The 22,253-nt window shown below is 30.5% G+C and overlaps 4 protein-coding genes across 4 annotated transcripts; 3 read left to right on the forward strand and 1 right to left on the reverse strand.

Annotated features, from left to right (window-relative positions):
- Positions 1–1,980: 1,980 nt before the first annotated feature.
- Positions 1,981–3,143, forward strand: LOC140972339 (transcription factor HEC2-like). The gene has a single exon (XM_073434783.1). The coding sequence runs from the start codon at positions 2,179–2,181 to the stop codon at positions 2,920–2,922; it is 744 nt and encodes a 247-aa protein (XP_073290884.1). The 5' UTR covers positions 1,981–2,178; the 3' UTR covers positions 2,923–3,143.
- A 4,562-nt stretch (positions 3,144–7,705) lies between these two features.
- Positions 7,706–9,341, forward strand: LOC140972340 (uncharacterized). The gene is made up of 2 exons (XM_073434784.1): positions 7,706–8,117; positions 8,311–9,341. Exons 1-2 carry the CDS (start codon positions 7,988–7,990, stop codon positions 9,117–9,119), a joined length of 939 nt encoding a protein of 312 aa, XP_073290885.1. The 5' UTR covers positions 7,706–7,987; the 3' UTR covers positions 9,120–9,341.
- Positions 9,342–12,069: 2,728 nt separating this feature from the next.
- LOC140974234 (UDP-glycosyltransferase 90A1) lies at positions 12,070–13,725 on the forward strand. The gene has a single exon (XM_073437574.1). The coding sequence runs from the start codon at positions 12,126–12,128 to the stop codon at positions 13,578–13,580; it is 1,455 nt and encodes a 484-aa protein (XP_073293675.1). The 5' UTR covers positions 12,070–12,125; the 3' UTR covers positions 13,581–13,725.
- A 6,456-nt stretch (positions 13,726–20,181) lies between these two features.
- LOC140972341 (cell wall / vacuolar inhibitor of fructosidase 2-like) lies at positions 20,182–20,847 on the reverse strand. Its single transcript, XM_073434785.1, has one exon. It carries the CDS (start codon positions 20,814–20,816, stop codon positions 20,274–20,276), a length of 543 nt encoding a protein of 180 aa, XP_073290886.1. The 5' UTR covers positions 20,817–20,847; the 3' UTR covers positions 20,182–20,273.
- Positions 20,848–22,253: the final 1,406 nt, after the last annotated feature.

Raw genomic sequence — 22,253 nt, forward strand, 5'->3', positions numbered from 1 at the left:
ATATTATTTTGTCTAATTTCAATTATCCCACATTAAATCTTAGCCAACAAATGGATCTTTCCTTGCACATTTTAAAACAAGCAAGCATGCATGGGGGGTTTGTACGTACTCCTAAGTCTGTCTCTATTGATTACAATCTTTTGAACCAGCTGATATAATCAAACCGAAAACTGAAGACATAAACATATATAGAGTTCGAACATCCCTCTTTTTTTTTCACGTACTAGAACGAGACAAAATCATCTGCTACAGTTTGTGCTATATTATATTTCATGTCATAGGTAATTTGCATCTTGGAGGTTAATTATTTGGAAATTACAGCAAATGTGAGAGGAAGAATGAAGAGTAATTGCTATAGGTGTAATGCATTATGCAGTCACGATTGCGCGAGCCTAGTCAGGCGGCGCGAGGCAAATTAAGTAATACTTGGAATTTCTTAACACAATCTAGATACTATACCATAAGGTGAAATCAGAGACTATTTTTTGAGAGCCGATGATAAAGCCTCAGGAATCGACACTGATAGAGCATTCAATTTCATTAAGCACTCAATAATCTGTTGTGAAGTGTATATGGGATCATAACCCGGAATTAGGTTTGTAAATAATTTAAATGGCTAAAAAAATTAAATTTTAAAGTAATATTAATTATGTATAGGCAAATGATAGCTAAAATAATATATAAATATGATAAATTTAAGACTACGTACATAAATTTTATACCCATGTTTTTTTTAAAGAAGAATTTCAGTTTTTTGAAAAACAATTAAAAAATTTATTGATATCCTATTTAATTAAAAGAGTAGGTCTCTTGTGACACAGTCTCACGAATCTTTATCTGTGATACGGGTCAACCCTATCGATATTCATAATAAAAAATAATATTTTTTCATGGATGACCCAAATAAGATGTCCGTCTCACAAAATACGACCCGTGAGACCGTCTCACACAAGTTTTTGCCTAATTAAAAATATTAAATTCTTGCAACATTCATGACTTTGACTACTTCTAAAAATCGTTGCGTTTCAACGACATTTCACATTTAATCTCATTTAATTTAAAACATTGGCGGAGTACTTATCAATGGAGCCAATGTTTAAAATTAACGTGGCTCATTTAAATCCGCCAATGTTTTATATTAACGTGGCTCCATTAAAATTTATATATTTCTTTTTGCGTTTAATTTAATGACATTTCATAAGATTAATGTAAATGACATTTTTTTAAAAAAAAATTAGTTACTTTTAGTTTTTCCACCTGACGTGATGAAAAAAAATAAAAATAACATGCCATCAAAATTCTGACATGACGTCAGATATTGTTGACGTGTCCGATGTCACATTAGCGCTCAAGTGAAAATTGATAAAAAAAAAATTTAAAAAATTACAAATTAAATCTGTGAACTAAAACCGTAATACGACATGACCTAAAATGAAAAGCATGAAAGTCACCTGACCAAAATGTAACTTCCCCATTTTATTTCTAGACTAAATATCATTCTTATCCTCAAAGAAAATCCAAATGCGATTAGAATTGAACACTTAAATTATCTACTTGATTAATGGGTTGGATCATATTTTAGTTGTCCCATAAAGATGTGACCATACATAATTTAACTCATATTTTACATAATTACACACAAACAAGCCCCTCAATAATGATCGTAATCATGTTGAAATTTTGTGAAAATATACTTGCAATGGAAAGAGGGTTTGAAAAAACACAAACCCTAATAATTACACACGAGTCTGGATTGACAGAGAAATTTTCATAGCCCTTTACTTAGTTGTTCATATATGACATTTTTATATAAAATAAAATAAAAGTGGTCCCTTATTACAACATGGATCAATCTCCCTACGTTGTTCCCCTCTGTCAAAATATCACACATCTCTCACACACAACACACACACACTTTCAGGCTGTATTTAAATGCTATAAGCTTCCAAAAGTTGCAAAGAATTCTTACTTAGAATCACATTTTTTCATTTCTACTCTTTTTTAATTACTCTGAGAAAATTTGGAATCCTTGATCATGGGTGGAGTATTTTGAGGATTTATTTCCATTTTTTTCACCCAAGAAAGAAGGATATATATTGTCAGATTTATGCATATTTCTCAGCAAGTTTCTTACAATCTTGTGTAGATCGAAGTTTTACATCAATTTCAGACAAGATTATGGATATAAGCCATAATAAATTAAGTAACTGTAACACTTGGGGGGAGCCATACAACATGGCAATGGAAGATCAAGCGCTTCATCTTCAAGATCATCAAACCCTTTTTGATAATAATCACACACAATGGTCGAATTATCCTGCGATTCTCCAAGAAACGTCAAATAATTCGCCACCAGGCCAGTTTTTAGCTGCTCCGAGTTTCGTCGGAGTCGACGAGGCTGGGAATTTCAAGCTAGAAGTAGATCAAGAATCCGAAGAGCCAGATGAAGAACTAGGAGCCATGAAAGAAATGATGTTCAAGATAGCAGCAATGCAGCCGGTGGACATCGACCCCGCCACGATCCGTAAACCTAAAAGGCGCAACGTCCGGATCAGTGACGACCCGCAAAGTGTCGCGGCTCGTCATCGCCGTGAGAGGATCAGCGAGAAGATCCGAATCTTGCAGAGACTTGTTCCCGGTGGGACTAAAATGGACACTGCCTCAATGTTGGATGAAGCTATTCGATATGTCAAGTTCTTGAAAAGACAAATCAGGCTCCTCCAAGTTGGTGGAAGCTACCATCAGCAACCGTGCGTCGGGCTCACCGCCGCCACCGTGACAACCACCGACACTCCGCCGGACGTAGACTGGGTGGCGCTAGGAGGAACATCTTCGTACATGATTGGAGGTAACAATAGTGATCATGGGGGAGGTGAGGAGCATCATCCCATGTGTTATAACCCTAAGTTTATTGGCCAATAATTATAAAAATTTCATCACAAATGCAACAATTGTGTGTATATCTATATCGGATTAATGGTGGGATTTGATGCAATTTGACATAATATAATCTAAAATCTTTGATGCATGTGATGATTATAGGAAAGAACAAGAAAAGGTTTCGTAGGTTATAGTTTGACTAAGGGGAAATCGTAATAATCAAAACGGTTACATTGGATAATATTTTAGTATTATAAAACAAAGACTTTCTGGCTCTCTGTTCTGAAAGTTCCGTTGTCCTAATTTCCTCCCCGGAATATTAAAATACCGGTGACGTGAGAAAACTTATAATATATATACACACACACGCTCACGCACACATGTTTGTGTGTGTTTCTTGCACGCTTTACTATTATCATATGATGAGACTTCATGGTATAACAAAAAAAATGATGGTTTTGCAGAAGAAAATCATCAGTGATCATTTCATCAAAACCCTTCAGTCCAAAAACTGCAATAAGCTTTCATTTTTAGGATTTTTGTCAGTGATATTACCATATAATCATTAATTTTCTCAATGGCCTCTGCATAAAAATTATCATAGGGATTCCCCAAATCTCGATGAATTGTACACGTAAAAAGTTTTATGGGTTGCTGGAGAAAGTTGTGCGTATATATATGAGTTTAATTAATGAAGCATGCAACTATGGGGGCAAGTATAGGATTTTATCGGATGCTTTTTGTCATCTTAGAAATAGGCTTTATTTTGAATGATGAGGGTCCGATGTACAGCTTCTCATATTAACTAATTCCTTGGAACTCGAAAAATCTTGCTATAACATAATTAACATATTATATTCTAATACTTCCACATGTATGTGAACTTTTGGTTGGGAGTTGAATATCATATCACAATAGTTTTATATTTCATTAATTATATTACATCATGCATGATTTATCAGGTCTTTGTAGTGAAATGATCCACGTAAATGTGCCTACAAACTGCGGTGTCAAAATTATCAATGTCTGATTTGTGTTTTAGGAAACATAGCATAATTTTTTTAAGATTTTCAACCATTTGTAATGGAAGGATTAAAATCCGATTAACGTCGTTTGACGTACGGAGGGATAATTTTTAGCATTTAATCGAAAGTTTCTTTTATGTATCATCTATCAATACGTTATAAAAAAATGATTACGATAAAAATTTCTATAACTTTAGGTGTGTTGCAGTTGCCTTGATGCATAGCATGCATGTAAACTTGGTTTAATCCACAGGACTAATTAGAAGGATAAATTAATCAAGGTGGTTCTAATAGCTTTTGTTTTGTTTTTTGTTTAAAGAACCGAAGCAAGAGAGGGTCATGGATTTGAAAAGATGTCGCGAGTTTATAGTATATAGGTCAGAGTCAAGAGTTAGAAGGATTTAGACATTTTTCATTTTCGGTTATATTATAAGTCAATTCACGGTGTTAGTTCACTAAATTACACTTTATTTATTTATTTTCAGATTTCAGTTATTTTTCACCGGAATGGTAACGTGACACCGAACACCTCATCAATTTCTGTCGCCACATCACCAATCAGATGAAAAATGATTAAAATTGAAAAAAATGCAATTAAATGGACTAAGACCGTAACCCTGAACATTAATAGGATAAAAAATGGGAAACATTACAAGTTACTTAACTAAAAATGTACTTTCAAGCCGAGAATATGTGACAATATTATTATATTATTGAACTCGGACGATATAATTTGAGTTTACTATTTTTGTAAATCGAATAAATACAAGGTAGTTGTGTACACTTTGATGTTTCGTGGAGTACAGAATAATTACATGTATGCATTGAGAAATTATGCAGTGATAATTGAAAATGTGCTGACTATGTGATTGTATGGGACTAGTGCAAGTTGGAGATGCCAAAGTGCGGATCCTGGGAAGAATTGGTGAAATTAAAGAAGCTAATTGAGTATGATGTAACGTATTCATAGGAAAAAAAAGTAAATCATCAAAAACAAGTACACATAAAAATTTTATATTTTCCAAAGGAAAAATAGTTTATTTAGTACTCTAAGTTGTCGTGTTTTGAGATTTTATCCTCTAATTCATTTCATTTTTGTCTTGGTGAAGTAATTTTTTTATTATTATTAATTCTTTTTGTTTTTTTAGTCTTATTTCGCCTAAGTGGTGACGTGGAGCTTGACGCGTCAATAATGTGGTGAAAAAACAGTTATATTTTCCATCTACGTATCAATCATTTTTTTGTCATGTCATCATTTTGGAGTAATAGAACTTGTAACAAGAAAGGGAGAAATTCAAGAAACCAATTAAACCCGAAACATGTCAATTTACGATACAATTTGGCTATTTTCTCTTGTCCCTGAGAAAAGCTATTTCCATTGTTTGAATGTGAAATGATCTTCTTGAAAAGATTCATTACCAAGAAAATTTAGGACGTGGAACTGAATCTATATATCGTCAGAGAGGCCGTAGATGAGATTTGTATAATTTATCTAATCGATGCATGGGTTAGGATCCAAAAACAAGATTTTGAATAACAATTACAAAATTAGTTGAAAATTGGCCTGATTTTTATTTTGGTAATCTAATCGATGAGTAGTTCTCTTGTGAGATGGTTTCACGAATCTTTATCTGTGAGACGGGTCAACCCTACCGATATTCACAATAAAAAGTAATACTTTTAGCATAAAAGTAATACTTTTTCATGGATGAATCAAATAAAATATCCGTCTCACAAAATATGACCCGTGAAACCGTCTCACATAAGTTTTTGCTCTAATATCGATAATTCTTTTTTTCTGAGTTAGAAAGATATTTGTTAAAATTCGAATCTCGAATACGAAATTTTATTCCAAATTTAAAATTTGGTATATAAATAAGCTATCTATGTTACTTAAACCATGAATATTGGGAATAGCGAAACCCCAAAAAACATGTTGATACGAAATATAGGAGAATCTTGTTTGCGTGAGGGAGTCAAGCTATGGGTAGAGTGCTTGCAGAGAGTAGTGCCTTGAGATCAGTTACACACATTATCGTATATATATATTTATCAATATATATATTCTTTTTTTTTGGGGGGAGATTGTTTTGAAATGAAAATTGAAATGGGAACTAAACCCCCGGAGGCCGGAAACCTCATAGGTGGAAATTTGTTTTCGAACATCAAACTTTGTATTACAGGAATTTCGAAAATCGGTTTTTTATTTTTATTTTTATTTTAGTTTTTGAGTTGGAGAGGTGAATTGTTATGATTGAATCTCGAACCATAGACTTCGTTCGAAGCTTAAAATCTCGGTATCAAATAGAATATAAGACATCGACAAAATCGGTCCTTTATTAATCAAATATGGAAGTAGTAAATATTTTTCCAACATTAATTAACCTTTCTCCATACTGGAAATTAATTAAATAGCAGAATTCAGCATTATATTATAGTGGGCTTGGGCTTGGGCTTGGGCTTGGGTGTGCACGATATTTATATTGAAACCACAAGCTTGCAACTGTTAAAGGTGCATTTTGTATGGTATTTGTTTGAGAAAAATTATGAATATATAATAAATAAGTAACGAAATACACGATATATCTTTTTAGAATATAATACACCATATTTGCTCCAATATTTAATGTCTTTGCTTCCAAAACGGCACAACGTCTAATAAATAGGTGATTATTTAGAACATTTTTGTAATTTTTTTAATTATATTACACATATTTTGAATATTATATGTTATTTATATTCTACATGTTTTTTTTTTAAAAAAATATCTTATTAATAGAAAAAATTGAACGAACTTTGTTGTTTGAGGGAGGCAATTCTTTAAGTTATTTTTAAACCTAAAAATTGTCAGGTACAATTAATGTTTTTTCCAACATGTTTATATAATATTAGGACTATGTCATTAGTAATAATATTCAATATTAGGACTTAAATTATATTTTTTTAATGACGATGGAATCTGCAACCGCTATCATTCAGTGTTCAATTGATAAACCTCTGAGTTGATGCGGTAACTTGCAAATCACGCTAGTCAAATGAATTATACTAGGAAAATCTCGTACGTACGACATGCAATATTAGTAGAAAAAATCAAATTCACGACCACTGATCAAACGTTCATCTACTCCATCAACTTAGACACTCCCTTAAGTGTCAACTTAAATTATATTATTGATTTTGTAGGTAGAGAATGAGATGAGTACATAATTTGAAGTTTCCTCTTTTTCAATTGGCACAAGAAAGAAATAAAACAAATGGTGACGTGAAACGAAAGGTGTTGGACTTGGGTTTTGTGAGTTGAATGAGCTGGTGGTGTGGGTTTCTTATAAAAATGAATAATCACTTTCACAAGCTCACTTCACTCATAATTACTTCAATTAATAATTATTTGTCTTTTATGATACACCGACTAGTTTTTGTAAAATAATATAAATAAAATATGCGTAAGTTACCTGAGTACCAGACTTGATAAATTACCAGGATTTGTTGCAGTTTAGCAGGTAACACTCCCAATCCGGTCCAATCCAATATCTCATTAGATTAGTCAAGTAACATACCAATCTCTAATTAGGTTTATTCGCACGAAAAATGATCGATGATTAAATCAATTGACAATTAATCCATAAACGTACAATGAAAAAGGTTGCCAAAAATTTGGAGAATTGTATGTGTGTGTGTATACATATATATGTGTCCGATTTTATATACAATTTTGTTATGTTACTTACTAACCGTGTTCACTTATGTGTCCACCGATTAGATGAAGATAGAAGCTAACAGCTGAAGCACTCAAAATAAGGGGGGCCTGCAGTAATGAGTGTAGCATAAGTAAATAAAACATATGCACCATGACCATATTTGGATATTTAGTTGTTCATTTGCTATACAAAACATAAGATTATGGAATTACTTACACTTTACCATATAGCCAACATGTCTGTATAAAGGCGTGATGGGCAATATTAGCCAGCCAGCCAGTAATAAAATATGGATTAATTGTACATATATATATTGTCATAAAAAGTATGTGATGGTGATCAAGCTGATGATTTTGGTGAAGTTGTGAGAGTAGAACTGGAGGAATGGCTCATCAGTGTTGCAACAAGCAGAGAGTCAAGAGGGGGTTATGGTCTCCCGAAGAGGATGAAAAGCTCATCACGCATATCGCTAAACACGGCCACGCTTGCTGGAGTTCGATTCCGAAATTAGCGGGTAATTGTATCAGCCATTAATTTGTGGAGAATTGTGGTTTTAGCATTTGAATAAGAAACAATTTTGATAGTACGTAAGATTGAAATAATAAAAAGGCAAATATATAGGACGACAATTAGGATATTCTCTAATTAATACATGATTATATTGCAAGATTAAATTACATAGAGGTCGACATTTATAAATTCTGCAGGGTTGCAAAGGTGTGGGAAAAGTTGCAGATTGAGGTGGATAAATTACCTGAGACCAGACCTCAAGAGAGGATCCTTCACAGAGCTAGAGGAGACGACAATCATAGATGTGCACAGGATCTTAGGCAACAGATGGGCTCAAATAGCAAAGCACTTGCCCGGAAGGACCGATAACGAAGTCAAGAATTTCTGGAATTCTTGCATCAAGAAAAAGCTCATTGCTCGAGGCTTCGATCCCGACACTCACAATCTCCTCTCGTTTTCTTCTAATTCTAGTACTGCTAATAATAAAAGCCAATATCCTCAACAACCTTACAACATTTACTCCGATCACAAAACGCGAAGCTCGTGCTGTAACTTCACAAAGGATACTGCTTCTACAGCAAGTTTTACATTATCAAATGAGCAGCACCACCCATCAAGCTGCACCCCGCTCATCTCACGTAGTGTCGGTGCTACTGCTGCTGCTACTGCTCCTTCTGCTGCTACTTCTGACTGTACGTTATACTACTCCTCATCAGCCCAAGGCTTTGGAATCCTAAATATTGACCACAATATTGATACTGATGATTGGGATCATCATCATAGCGCCATTAACGTCGAGTTGCCATCTCATAAACAGGCAGCAGATCAAGATTATGATCCAATAAAATTGCAAGTGCAACAGCAAAACGATATCCCTGAACCGCTCTCTGAATTATTCGATTTTCAGTTCCTTGATTCTTTGCCATTGCCTTCTTCCATACTATACAATGGTTGTTGTGTAAACTCAATGGACGATCAGGTTGCTTGGGACTACATGCCTAGCTAATTCCATTCATAGAATCATAATACATACATGAATTCTTGATTTTACCATCAATGTACATAGACAGACGCTAGCTACAGTGGGGGTAATTATAATACTCCTAATGCATATCCAATGATTATCAATTGTCCAAATATATACACACGTGGTTGACCTCGTTTGGAAAAAAATATTGGGATAACGTTAGCCATTACATCTACCCTAAAAATAATAACCATAGGGTAGCAAGAACTCTGTCATCCTTTTGAATTTTTCTCATGTAATTACTTCTCTGCCATTTGGTTTGATCGGACTGCATGTATATTTACAATATTAAAAATTTGTGGATACTTGTGAGAGAAACTGGTCTCGGGAAGGTTGAATACAATATATTTAAGTACGTCTATTTAAAGCATTAATAATTATTCTCTACCTGGATGTATATATATTTACATATTTTATTACTCTTATTATTATACAGATTTATTGTTGATATTATTATTTTGAAATATAAGAAAAATGACTAGCAAAATCCGCCGATTTATGTATACATTTTGTTATATTTTGTAACATTATATTTGAAGAAAATTGAAAAGGGAAGCCAAGGTTTAGAATAAATAATGCTCTAGCTGGCTTGATGTTAAAAAAAAAGATGGCAAATGTAATAATTATATTGAATTATAGAGGAAATTACATATTATAACTAAATCGAGCTAATTGATGGTATTGATGCTAATTGGTTTAACATATAACACGAGATCAATTACTTAGATTACTATAAATTTAGCTATTGTTATTAAATTTTTATTATTTTAGTTCTTTAGTTTTGATAAGTTCAACATTTATATTATAATTGTTTATAATATGAGAGTACATAATACGAGGTTTCATTGTTTGCCATTATCACAAGAAAGAACTAAAATAAATAGTGACGTGAAATGAAAGACGATGTTGGTTTTGGGTTTCTTATAAAAATGAATAATCACTTTCACAAAATCAATTCCTTTATAATTAAAGGGAAAAATTACTAACTTTGGCATTATATATTTACCCCATTATAATTTTGTTCTTTTATGTTGTTAAATCTCAGTTTTAGTCTATTTCTTTGTTTTTTTTTCCAATTTTGATCGTTTTCCTACGTCGCACTGATGTTATGCATCGGTGCTGACTTGACACAGATGCGGTTCTCACGTATGGAGTGTCACATCAGCACACTCAATTAAAAGAAATAAAATGGTCAAAAATTGAAATATACAAGACTATGACTCAATTTTGATAATATATGTAACTAAAATCACAAATAGAAATGTTAAGATCATGGAGAATTGTTCAAGTCCACCCCAAAAGTCAGTTCAATGAAAAAAGATTGTTCAAGTCCATATACAATTTCAAAAAACTTAGTACAACAATAAATAACGAAAATTGTAATTCTCCTTTTACTTCAATTGATAATTAATTTCCTTTTATTATGCATATTTGTCTTAATTTCAAATTGAATATATATCACTCTTAGTGGTTGTAAAAGTTGATACTAAAATAGACGCAAGTTACCTGCCCAGACTTGGTAAATTACCTGAACTAGATGTTGGAAAAGTGGAAGAAGGCTCGATGATAAATTATTAGTAATTGACTCGTGATTATGGCTAGTGGGCACGGTAATTGTTAAAATAACTTAATGTTTAAAAGATAATTACAAATTAGGACAAAGGTGGATAATTACTAATCATGTCGACAAATCTATACAATATTTTTAAGTTTGAGATCTTTAGAGTAACTGTTGTAGAGGACATCAAAATATTTAATTTCATAATTATCCTTCTTATCCTACTAAAACATCTTCAAGTCATTTCATATTTTACATAAAAACAATCTAAACAAATTTTTTTTTAAACTCGAATAAGTACTCTTCTAATTTGAAAATAATTTCGTGTTAATTTTTTATTATTATTTGATCAAATTAAAAATAATAATAATACATTTAACGCATGTGATTTTTTACTAGTATTTATTATTGAAGATGTTAATTACTTAACTAGGCTGCATGGTGAAAACAGAAAGTTCGATGAATGGGGTAAGTTCGATGGAAAGTTCGATGAACGAGGGTAATATTGGTATTACCGCATCGCATGAAGATACAATGGTCCACAAAGGCTAATTTTATTTATTTATTTTTATGTGGAATCGAGCCTTGTGTGAACAAATTCGACAAAAGTCTTTGCTTAGGATCCATTTTTGTGGTTGGCGACCATTTTTTCAAAATTTCATTACTACCTTGTGGATGTAATATGTGTGGGGTCAAAATTTCATTACTACCTTGTGGATGTAATATGTGTGGGGTCGGGTTGGACTCGTCTTATAACCTTCTTACACAATCTTCGTTTCGATAAGAATTAAGAATTTTTTTTCTTCCGATCTCGTCGAGTAGGAAAAGTAAATCTCGATAAACATTTTTTTAAATTCATGGAGGTTCTCCGAGCACATATTAAATTTGGATAAAACACGTTAATTTTTGAGTTACGATAAACACGACATACAATTCATAAAACAATTAAAAATTAACGCTTCTGTTCTGGTACATTACAGATAAACTGAAAAAACTTCTTCATTAACTCAAACAGATCCAAAACAAAAAATAACATATCGAGTCATTTTCTCATTGTGACAACACAAATTTTTAATTTATTGTGAAGTTGATAGTGTTGGAACATAATAACATGGGCTTACATATTAACCAAACAAGCGTGCTGCTGAATTGCTACATGTTATCCATGACCTATATATTTATTCATATCATCTTTACTATTTACATATATGACAAAAAAAAGTACTATGATATTTGTTTGGTGAACAACTCAAAGAAATTGGCCTGTAATTTTTATATGATATTATGTCAATTGTTTAAAATATATCAGTCAATTCATATAATGAGATTACAAATTAAGTTACAAATAAATTTGAAATTATAAAATTATTTGTAAATATACGTTCTAAACTATCAACATTTTCCGTCTATATAGCGTAATCAAGAAAATGTGCGACAAAGAAAAGGAAGCCATGTCTATTCTCTCTTCTTCAAGTTCCAAGCTTCATCTACTTCTGTTTCCGTTCATGTCGAAAGGCCACATAATTCCATTCCTCCAGCTAGCCCACCTCCTCCTCCGTCGTGGCATGCATGTTACCCTCCTCACTACTCCGGCGAACCATCCCTTCATTGCTCAGTCCCTCTCCGGCGCCGATGTCTCAATTCTTGACCTCGATTTCCCTGAAAATATACCCGGGATTCCACCGGGAATCGAGAGTACCGATAAACTCCCCTCGATGTCGCTGTTTATTCCCTTTGTGAACGGCACGAAACTGATGCAGCCCTTCTTCGAGGAAGCGATTCAGACCATTATCCCGAAAGTAGACTGCATCATATCAGATATGTTCTTTGGTTGGACGCTAGAATCAGCGTCCAAATTCGGGATCCCGCGGCTGAGTTTTTACTGTATGAGTTTCTACACCATGGCGCTTGTCGAGGATGTGATGGAGAATGGCTTACTATCTTTACATGAATCTGGTGACGAGCCATTCACAGTCACCAGCTTCCCCTGGATCAGAGCTAGGAGAAACGAGTTTGATCACCCATTCAACAAGCTTGATCCAACTGGACCCGATTTAGACTTCATTCTCGAGTGTAAAACAGCAACTGATAACAGCTATGGTATGCTTGTGAACAGCTTTTGCGAGCTAGAGGAACCGTTTGTGGAATACTGGAACAGAAAGAGTCAGTCTAAAACATGGTGTATCGGGCCGCTCTGCTTGGCGGAACCCTCAAAAATTGACGCTGGAACATCCCAGAAGCCGAAATGGAGACGATGGCTGGACGAAAAGCTGACTAAGGGTTCCCCAGTTCTCTACGTTGCATTTGGTTCTCAGATAAGTATTCCGGCCAAACAGTTGCAAGAAATCGCTGTTGGGCTGGAGGAGTCGAGAGTGAGTTTCTTATGGGTGGTGAGGAACGCCGAAGAAGAACCGATTCACGGATTTGAAGATCGAGTTAAGAAACAAGGAATCATTGTAAGAGAATGGGTTGATCAGAAAGAGATTCTTGAACATGAGATCGTTCAGGGTTTTCTGAGTCACTGCGGGTGGAACTCGGTGCTGGAAGCCATATGTGCGGCGGTTCCTATTCTGGCATGGCCGATGATGGCCGAACAAAGATTTAATGCGAAGATGTTGGTTGAAGAGATTAAAATTGGTTTAAGGGTGGTCTGTACAGATGATGGAACATCGAACGGATTTGTGACAAATGAGAATTTGAAAAGTTCAGTGATTAAGTTGATGGAAGGTGAGAAGGGAAAAGCTTTGAAGAAGGTGGCCAAGGGTGTGGCGGAAGCCGCCAAGAGAGCGGCGGCGGAGGGCGGCTCGTCGTGGCATGCTCTGAGTCGACTCATTTCTGAAATACAGAGTCAAAAGGAAATCAAATGTTCTTACTTAGCTTAATACAGTCAATACTGCAATAGAGATGCCAAAAATATCAGTGAGCACAATCTCTATAACTAAGTTAAAGTTGGGCTTATTTATTTTTAAAAAATAATCACAGGAGTTATATTTTACTCTAAATTTAGTGTGTTTCGAGTAATTTTTATATCACTATATATACTAAAATTATGGAAGCCCAAATTACTTAGTATAAAGTCCATACACCTAAATATATATACTATACTAGAAATAATGCAAGTGTGTTGCACGTGAGAAACATATGTTGAAGTAATTAGAATTTGAAATAAAATTAGTTAACTCAACAAAAACAATGATAATAGTATTGTAAATTTTGACAATTTATGTTAATTAGCATATGTAACTAATTTGAAAAAAAAAACATATTTTTTAATTTTAAAAAAGATTTGGACTACTAAAATTTTTCTCATATCTTTTTTATCATATTGTTGTCTTTTGTTATTTGTCATTTTCTCTCAATAATGCATATATTTTATTATAATATTCAATTATTACAATCTTTTTTGACAATCAATGAGATTCAATTTTTTATTTATAATGTTGTTTAATTATTATTCTCTTTCATGTAAATTGACAACAATTTCTACTGGATGCTTTTACTTTCCTAGTCACCTTTAATTTATTAGACACTTATACTTGATAAACTACACATTAATTTATTAGACACTTATACTTGATAACATATAAACCTACCGAACCGAATCAATTCTGAAATTCGGTTTGGTTATTTCGGAAATCCGGTTTTCAAATAAAAAAAATCGGTTATATCGGTTAATTCGATTAGTTCGGTTACGGTTTTCAAAATTTTGAAATCGACTAACCCATATAATAAATATTATTATTTAATAAATTTTTATTATTTATCAATTTTAATATATATTTTTATTTTTAATTTTAAAATCAGCCCTAATTCTAAAGAAAAATTTGTGATGTATGTGATTTTATGTTTTTATGCATTTGTGTAGATTGTAGTGTTTAAAAAAATTACATATATAATTAAAATTAAATCATAATTTTTTTTAAAACTAATCGGTTAATTCGGTCACCAACCGAATTAATTGATTTTAATTCGGTTCGATTTTCATCGGTTATGAAAATTAATTCGGTCGGTTCGATTATTGCTAAATATTTCGGTTCGGTTCGGTACGGTTCGGTCCGGTTATGACTAATTCGATTCGGTTCTGTTACCGATTCTGTTACCGGTTCAGTCGGTAACAGAACCGACCGAATGCTCACCTCTAATTATTATAACAATCTATCATCACATAAAAAGTACTCATGGATCGATTTAAATAAATATTGATTAAATGTTGTCATTTATTTGTAATTATTATAATAATATTTTTGACAATAAATCATCTTTTTACTGACTCTTATGACACTTATTTTTATATTTCATATTAACTCATAAGTATAATTTGCACAATCAAATTATTAATGTCATACCGGTATTACCTCCAGAAAATAATATATTTAGTTTTTCTAATTTTTTAAATATCTTAACGAGAACATTTGTGTACACTTATCTTGAGAAAAATTCATTGCATTTATAAAGTTTGAACGGTAAATATAACTTTATAGTATACATTTATTTGAAAACTGAATTCATTGTATGACAAACACTTCTTCCATTTCTATTTTTTTGTGTAACTCAAAAGAGTTAATATTTTTTCTCTTTTATCTTCTCCAATTCACTGTAAAAAATTATAAAAAAAATATTTATATCTAGAAAAATATTTTTATTTATTGTTTTTTTGTCTATATATTTTGTTATATGTTAGCACATATTCTACTTCATTGTCTTAATTGTCATATATCTTTACCATATAATTTGTGTACATTGAAGATGAGTAAGTTCATTTTGTAGTTTTTTATTACCTGGACTTAAGTTGATATATTAATATGTGATATACATAGATATAAGAATTTTCAAATTTAATTTATTTACAATGATTTTTCATAATTAAGGCCAACTCAAAATAATAAAAATTAAGATTCATAATTATTTTAAATATGATATAAAAATAATACGTGGAAACTTTTTTTGACATTTTAGTTGCAAACTAAAGTGATAAATGCATATAGGTGCATTATTTCATTGTGACAATTATAATTTTATTTAAATATCTTATTTCTCACTCAGAGATCAAAATTTGTTTATTTCTTATTTTGATTATCGACAAATCTAATATTTCTTTTAAATGTTTTTGTTAATAATACTTACATGAGTTTTATTGTATATTTATCCAATTTGAAAGGGATAAATTATAATTCAATATATAATCATATTTGAAAATTGTAGAATGCTTCTAAATTTAAAAATCGAGTAACATGTAAGGGATCAATTCAAAACTAAATGTTGATGCAACATGTTTCTTCTATCTTTACAATCGAATAATATAGGATCGAGCGTTTGTCGCTTTACTAAAAGATATAATTGATGATAACTATGCAAGTCAAATCTTTAAATCATTCAACAACTCAAGCGCCTACCCATAATGGACAATTATTGTACCAAACAATCTATCTCATAATAATTGCACCAATTGCAATCAATGAAAATCAAAGTCGCGATCTTGGCTCTGATACCAATTGTAGGCTCAAGCGTTTATTGTATTATCAAAACCTATAGATTATGGTAACAGTGCAAATCAAATATTTTAAATAGCACAACAGTTCAAGCACAACATTTCAATTACTCTATCCAACATGATCAATTATTGTATCCAACAATAAGTTTATGCACATAACCTTTTAGTATATCATATAAATTTATAAGACATTTGAGTAGAATATATACTTGATATTCTACATAAGTAGTAGAGAAAAAAAATCATTTTTCATTTATTTGAAAATTTATATTTTAAAATAAAAGAAAAATCAGAAAACTTGGCAAAATCTCGAAACCCAAATTGAAAGTTGAATTAATACATTCATATTCATCATTAAATTTTACTATTTAATTTTAATAGATTTAACATGTTTATCTACTAAAAATATTGAAAGAATTGTTTATACAATTTAATAAAAAAAGTCAAAGTACATCATTTTATGATTCCGAATAGCGATCACATTAATATTACGTTACAATGATAAATAAATTATTATTTTTAGTTTATCATCATAGTCTTTACTTCAATAAACACATTTTCGAATGTAGGATGTTAAATTAAATATTGACATTAGATAATTATAGTATTAATTCTAACATTCTTTTTTTTATTCTTCTCAATACATTATTTTTTCTATCTTCAAATATATTAATCTATTTATTATTGTATATACAAAATATAATAATTATTTAATTAATTGATCACATTTAAGATTATATGTTTGGAAAAAATTCTAATATACCTTTGAAGACCAATAGATGATGAAAAATTAAGAAAATGTAGAACACTACAGTGCATAAACTTTCGCTTTGTACAGTGACAAAAGATAAGGTGAGACCAAGTGAGATACTTATATATATGAGTCTCATTCAACTTAGCCCATTAAAACATTTTTATTAACCGACTTTATCCTCATTTTTACTTCACTAACTTTGCAGTGTGACTCATTCAAGCATTAACTTTTTATTTTTTTAGTACGTAGTGACCTCCACTCTCACCGACTTCAATCTTTAGAAGTCGGTATTAGTAGTTTATAGGTAAAAGACAATTATTTAATTTTTATTTTCTGTCTTTTGATTAATTGTGTAATTTTTTATGTTCTACCTAATTCATTTTTAGAATTTTTATAATTATGATTAGAAGTGTTTTACGCATACAATATAAAATTAATATATTTTAAAATGTTAATATTGAAGTGTCGAATAAATGTATTAAATCATTATTTAAGAACTTTTAGAAAAACAATATACATCATAATTCAGATTTAAAGATTAACATACAAATAAAGAATTGTGATGAATATCTTATAAAATAAATGATGTTAGCTCAAAAAGATTAAATATGATTATTGTAAATGAATTTTTTCTTAATTAATTAGAAAATTTTCATCCAATGTGCTTAATAAATTAGAATGTTTTTAATATAGTATGTCGATAAATGTTTTTCATATGAGTTAGTGATTGAGTCCTTATGAACATTTAAAAAAAATGTGTCTTTAGTTATAGTGACGGTGTTTATAATTTAAAATATTAAATGAAACAAATTATCAAAATAACAAATTAATTAGGAAATTCAAGAATATGTGATTACTCAATTAGTTTAATTGACACGTTTTTTAGTTTGCTGATTTAATAGATGTTAAATCCACAATCACTGAGTTTGACAAGAATTCTTGTAGAATAAAATACAATTATAATACATTACTTGATTGCATATGTAATAAAATTTTGTATATGTCATTTGATTTATTTCATTTATAAGGTTGAAATTTTATATATTATGATATAAGATTTGTTATACATCTTAACATCGATAAATTTACTAAAAATTTATATATTAATTTTCGCTACCATATAATTCTGGTTTCGCTTTGTATATTCGTTTGTTTGAATTTATTATTCCTCATTTTACCATAACTCACAATATGTCAAACATGAAAGTGAATATTAATTTAAAGATATGATAATATTTATATATTGCAATAAACATGTTTACCTCTCACAATACTGATAAAACTAACTTAAAAATAATATGTTGACGAACATATTGTCAGGAATCCAAAAATACAATTCAAATGTCAACTTTGACACTCAATTTTGAGTGACTGCAAGAATGTCTCAACAACTCATAATTTTTGGACAAGATAGTAACATCATAATTTTGAAATCAAACTGATATTTTTTATTTTATATCAAGAATTCATTATTGAAAATTGATAATATTATATATATAGATATTTAATATAAACTCGTGCGAGCTCATTTAGGTTCACATTTAAATGAGTCGACAAAATTTCAAGTCGACAAAATTTCAACCCAACTCACACAAATTGTTTGGCGGTGCAGGCCAAACCGACAGATCCAACCCAAATTGACAGCTCAAATCGCAATGATTTTTTACCGTGTTTTATTTATTTAAATAATTTATAAATATAAACCGCAAAAAAAAAATTCGGTTGCAAAAAACTTTAATTTAAACACATAAATTCTAGCAAAATGTCACATGAGGAAATGAAAAAAAATTAATAAGACTCCAAAGAAAATTCACAATTCGATAATGAATTATTTCTAAACTTTAATTAATTTAATTTACATAATGAAAAGATAATAAAAAATCTAAATCATTGGATTAAAAATAACATATTATAATGTGAGTAGGCATAAAAAAAACCAAATACTAATTTACATAATGAAAAGATATCATTGGATAAAAATAACATATTATAATGTGGGTAACATATTAATAATCATACATAGTTAAAATATGAATAATGATAATGAAAAGACACATTTAAAATAAGCAATTAATGTAAAACAAACAATTAATAAAGAGACAAATGAAAATTCACATATAAAGTCACATATTTATATATATAGTGTGGGTAACATATTAATAATCATACATAGTTAAAATATGAATAATGATAATGAAAAGACACATTTAAAATAAGCAATTAGCATAAAAAACCAAATACTAATTTACATAATGAAAAGATATCATTGGATAAAAATAACATATTATAATGTGGGTAACATATTAATAATCATACATATTTAAAATATGAATAAGGATAATGAAAAGACACATTTAAAATAAGCAATTAATGTAAAACAAACAATTAATAATGAGACAAATGGAAATTCACATATAAAATCACACACATATATATATATAGTATATATAATATAATGTGGGTAACATATTAATAATCATACATATTTAAAATATGAATAAGGATAATGAAAAGACACATTTAAAATAAGCAATTAATGTAAAACAAACAATTAATAAAGAGACAAATGAAAATTCACATATAAAGTCACATATTTATATATATATATATATAATAGAATAGTGTGGGTAACATATTAATAATCATACATATTAAAAATATGAATAAGGATAATGAAAAGACACATTTAAAATAAACAATTAATGTAAAACAAACAATTAATAATGAGACAAATGGAAATTCACATATAAAGTACACATATTTATATATAAATAATAGATATAGTTTACCCAGTCTAGCCTCCAATCTAGTTTATACACATGCGTCCATTCCAAAAAATTCTACTCAATGAAAATATATTATTTTTCAATATATATATATATATATATATATATGAATCGAGTCGATCTGTCTTACATATTTATAATAAATTTTAATTAATTTGATTATTTATACTAGTTTTTTTTATTATATAAATTTGAAAAAATAAATTAATTTTAGTCCAAATTGGTTCAACAAACCATTCAAGCACAGGAAACAGAACTATATCCATATATTTAGTTCCTTTTTTCATTGGGATTTCAGGAAAATCAGTTCTAGAACCATAGTCAAATGACCCATTTCCCACTATGCATGCTCCATCAATTTTCCAAAGAATACATCATAAAAAAAATTCAAATAGAAAACTTCCCACGAACAATATCACATTATAAACTAATATTGATTTACACTGTGATGCAAATTTATAAATAAGACTCTTTAAAATTTTATCCTACAACCACAAAAAAGCAAAGCAAAAAACTTGAACGCTTAAACAAGGAGACCATATCACTAATCAAGACTATCAATAATCCCTAAAACCACATCACAAATACGCTTCAATCCATCTTCCCTCACAGCAAGTTCCGACGGATAACACATCCCGGGCCACCGGTTGAAAGCGTTTCGACAACCATTCGGGTAATCCCCGGCTGCCATTACGTGCAAATATGCATAATCATACATGTTTACGCTCATTACTTCGAGTGAATTTTGGAGTGCACCATTTGCAGAAGCATACTTGTCTGCACATTCTCTCATGGCTGTCTTCATCATGACTGTGTCATTTGCCACGCTTTGAATTTGCTTCGAGAGGTAAGAGTTTGTGTCCGTGGCATTGGCTATCCCATACCTTATCACGATCAGAGCCAATTCTTTAGTGTCTGATTTCGGACTCGACGTATCGGATCCGAGCAACGATACACAGAGATCGTAGTACTTGGTTTTTTTGCAAGTTTCTTGAATTAAGTTTGAATTTCCATTCGCAGATGAAATTATAATTAGATAAAAAGAAATGTGGAGAACGAAGTGGAGCAAAAACCAAGAAAATCCCATCTGCGGTTTTTCTGTTTTGAAAGTATTGAAGCCAATGCGAATATATATAAATAAATTGTTATGTAGATGACGCGGAAGAATTGAGAAATGGTTCACATGCAAGTTTGTTCTACACGGTTTTACAAATAATAATTGGAAACCATTATCAACTGGGCATTGACTTGAGTGGACCACTTACTTTGAATGTAATGTAAGCTATAAAACGAGCATTTTTTGGCGTTTTCTTGAAATTGAATGGCAGTATCTGATTAGCAAGAAAGGGAACACTCGTTATGTCAAGTCTCGAACCGCCGTCAGCATAACTGCACAATGGACCCCAGTAATTAATTTGTATTCGTCATCGTTTTACGAAAATGATTAACTCAAGTTGTTATAGAAGTTCATTGTAAGCCCAATATAAACTCATTTTAAATTTTTAATTTTTAAGATGTGAGAAAAAGATATCACATATTAGGTATATTTGCATGGAAACTAGCCAGCAACCAAAATAGGGTCACGAGAAGAGAAATGCCCACTTTCTGAGATATTTTAGTTATTGGGCGGTTTGTTATATTTTCAAAATAATAATAAAAAATATGAACTTGTTTTCCAATATGGATTGACTTATTCAAACTAATTTCTTTTATTAGGTGATAGATGATTTTTGTTTTAAAGTCAATTCGAAGTCATAATTTTTTATGACGAGCGAATCTGAAGCTGCTGTCATTTGGTGCGCACAGGGTAAATTTTCGGACTAACTCTGCAAACTATGTTAGTCATGTGAATCACATTAGACAAGTCAAATACAATAAATTTTCTTGAGAAAGTGTTGGTAGAATAATCGAATTTCTGACCATTTTTCAAGTGTACATCTATTTATATCATTGCACCGTAAGTTGCATAATGTGAGATTACTTGGTAAAAACATGTCTTGTGTGATTTGGGTTTTCAACATCCACATTCTGTCAATCTATATTAGAACATTGATATGATATTGCACGTACATATGAGCAAGCTATTTAGCAATAATTATGGCGATTAAAATAAAGGTGTCAATTCGGGTAGGTTGGGTCAGGTTGAACAATAATACTATTCAAAAATTGTTCAACTCGAACCTGAGCCAACTCGAAAACACTCAACCCGAATCAACCCGATGAACCCGATTTCGAATTTTATTAAAAGAAAATTAAATAAAATTAAAAAAATAATAATATTTTAATTTAAACCCATAATAACAAAATCTCTCTCATATATATGATTTAAATTTGAAAGTCTAATTGTAAAAAAATAAAATATATTTACTAAATCAAATAAACAATTGTTTAGAAAATAAAAAATATTCAAAATAAATATTAAATTATGAAAATTTATGATATAAATATACAATAAATATTTTTTCAGACATACAATATACAAAAATGTAGACAATATTTATTAATTATATTTTTTTTAAAAAAA

The sequence above is a fragment of the Primulina huaijiensis genome, chromosome 3 (genome assembly GCF_012295235.1).
Source record: "Primulina huaijiensis isolate GDHJ02 chromosome 3, ASM1229523v2, whole genome shotgun sequence".
In the NCBI taxonomy this organism is placed as follows: domain Eukaryota; kingdom Viridiplantae; phylum Streptophyta; class Magnoliopsida; order Lamiales; family Gesneriaceae; genus Primulina; species Primulina huaijiensis.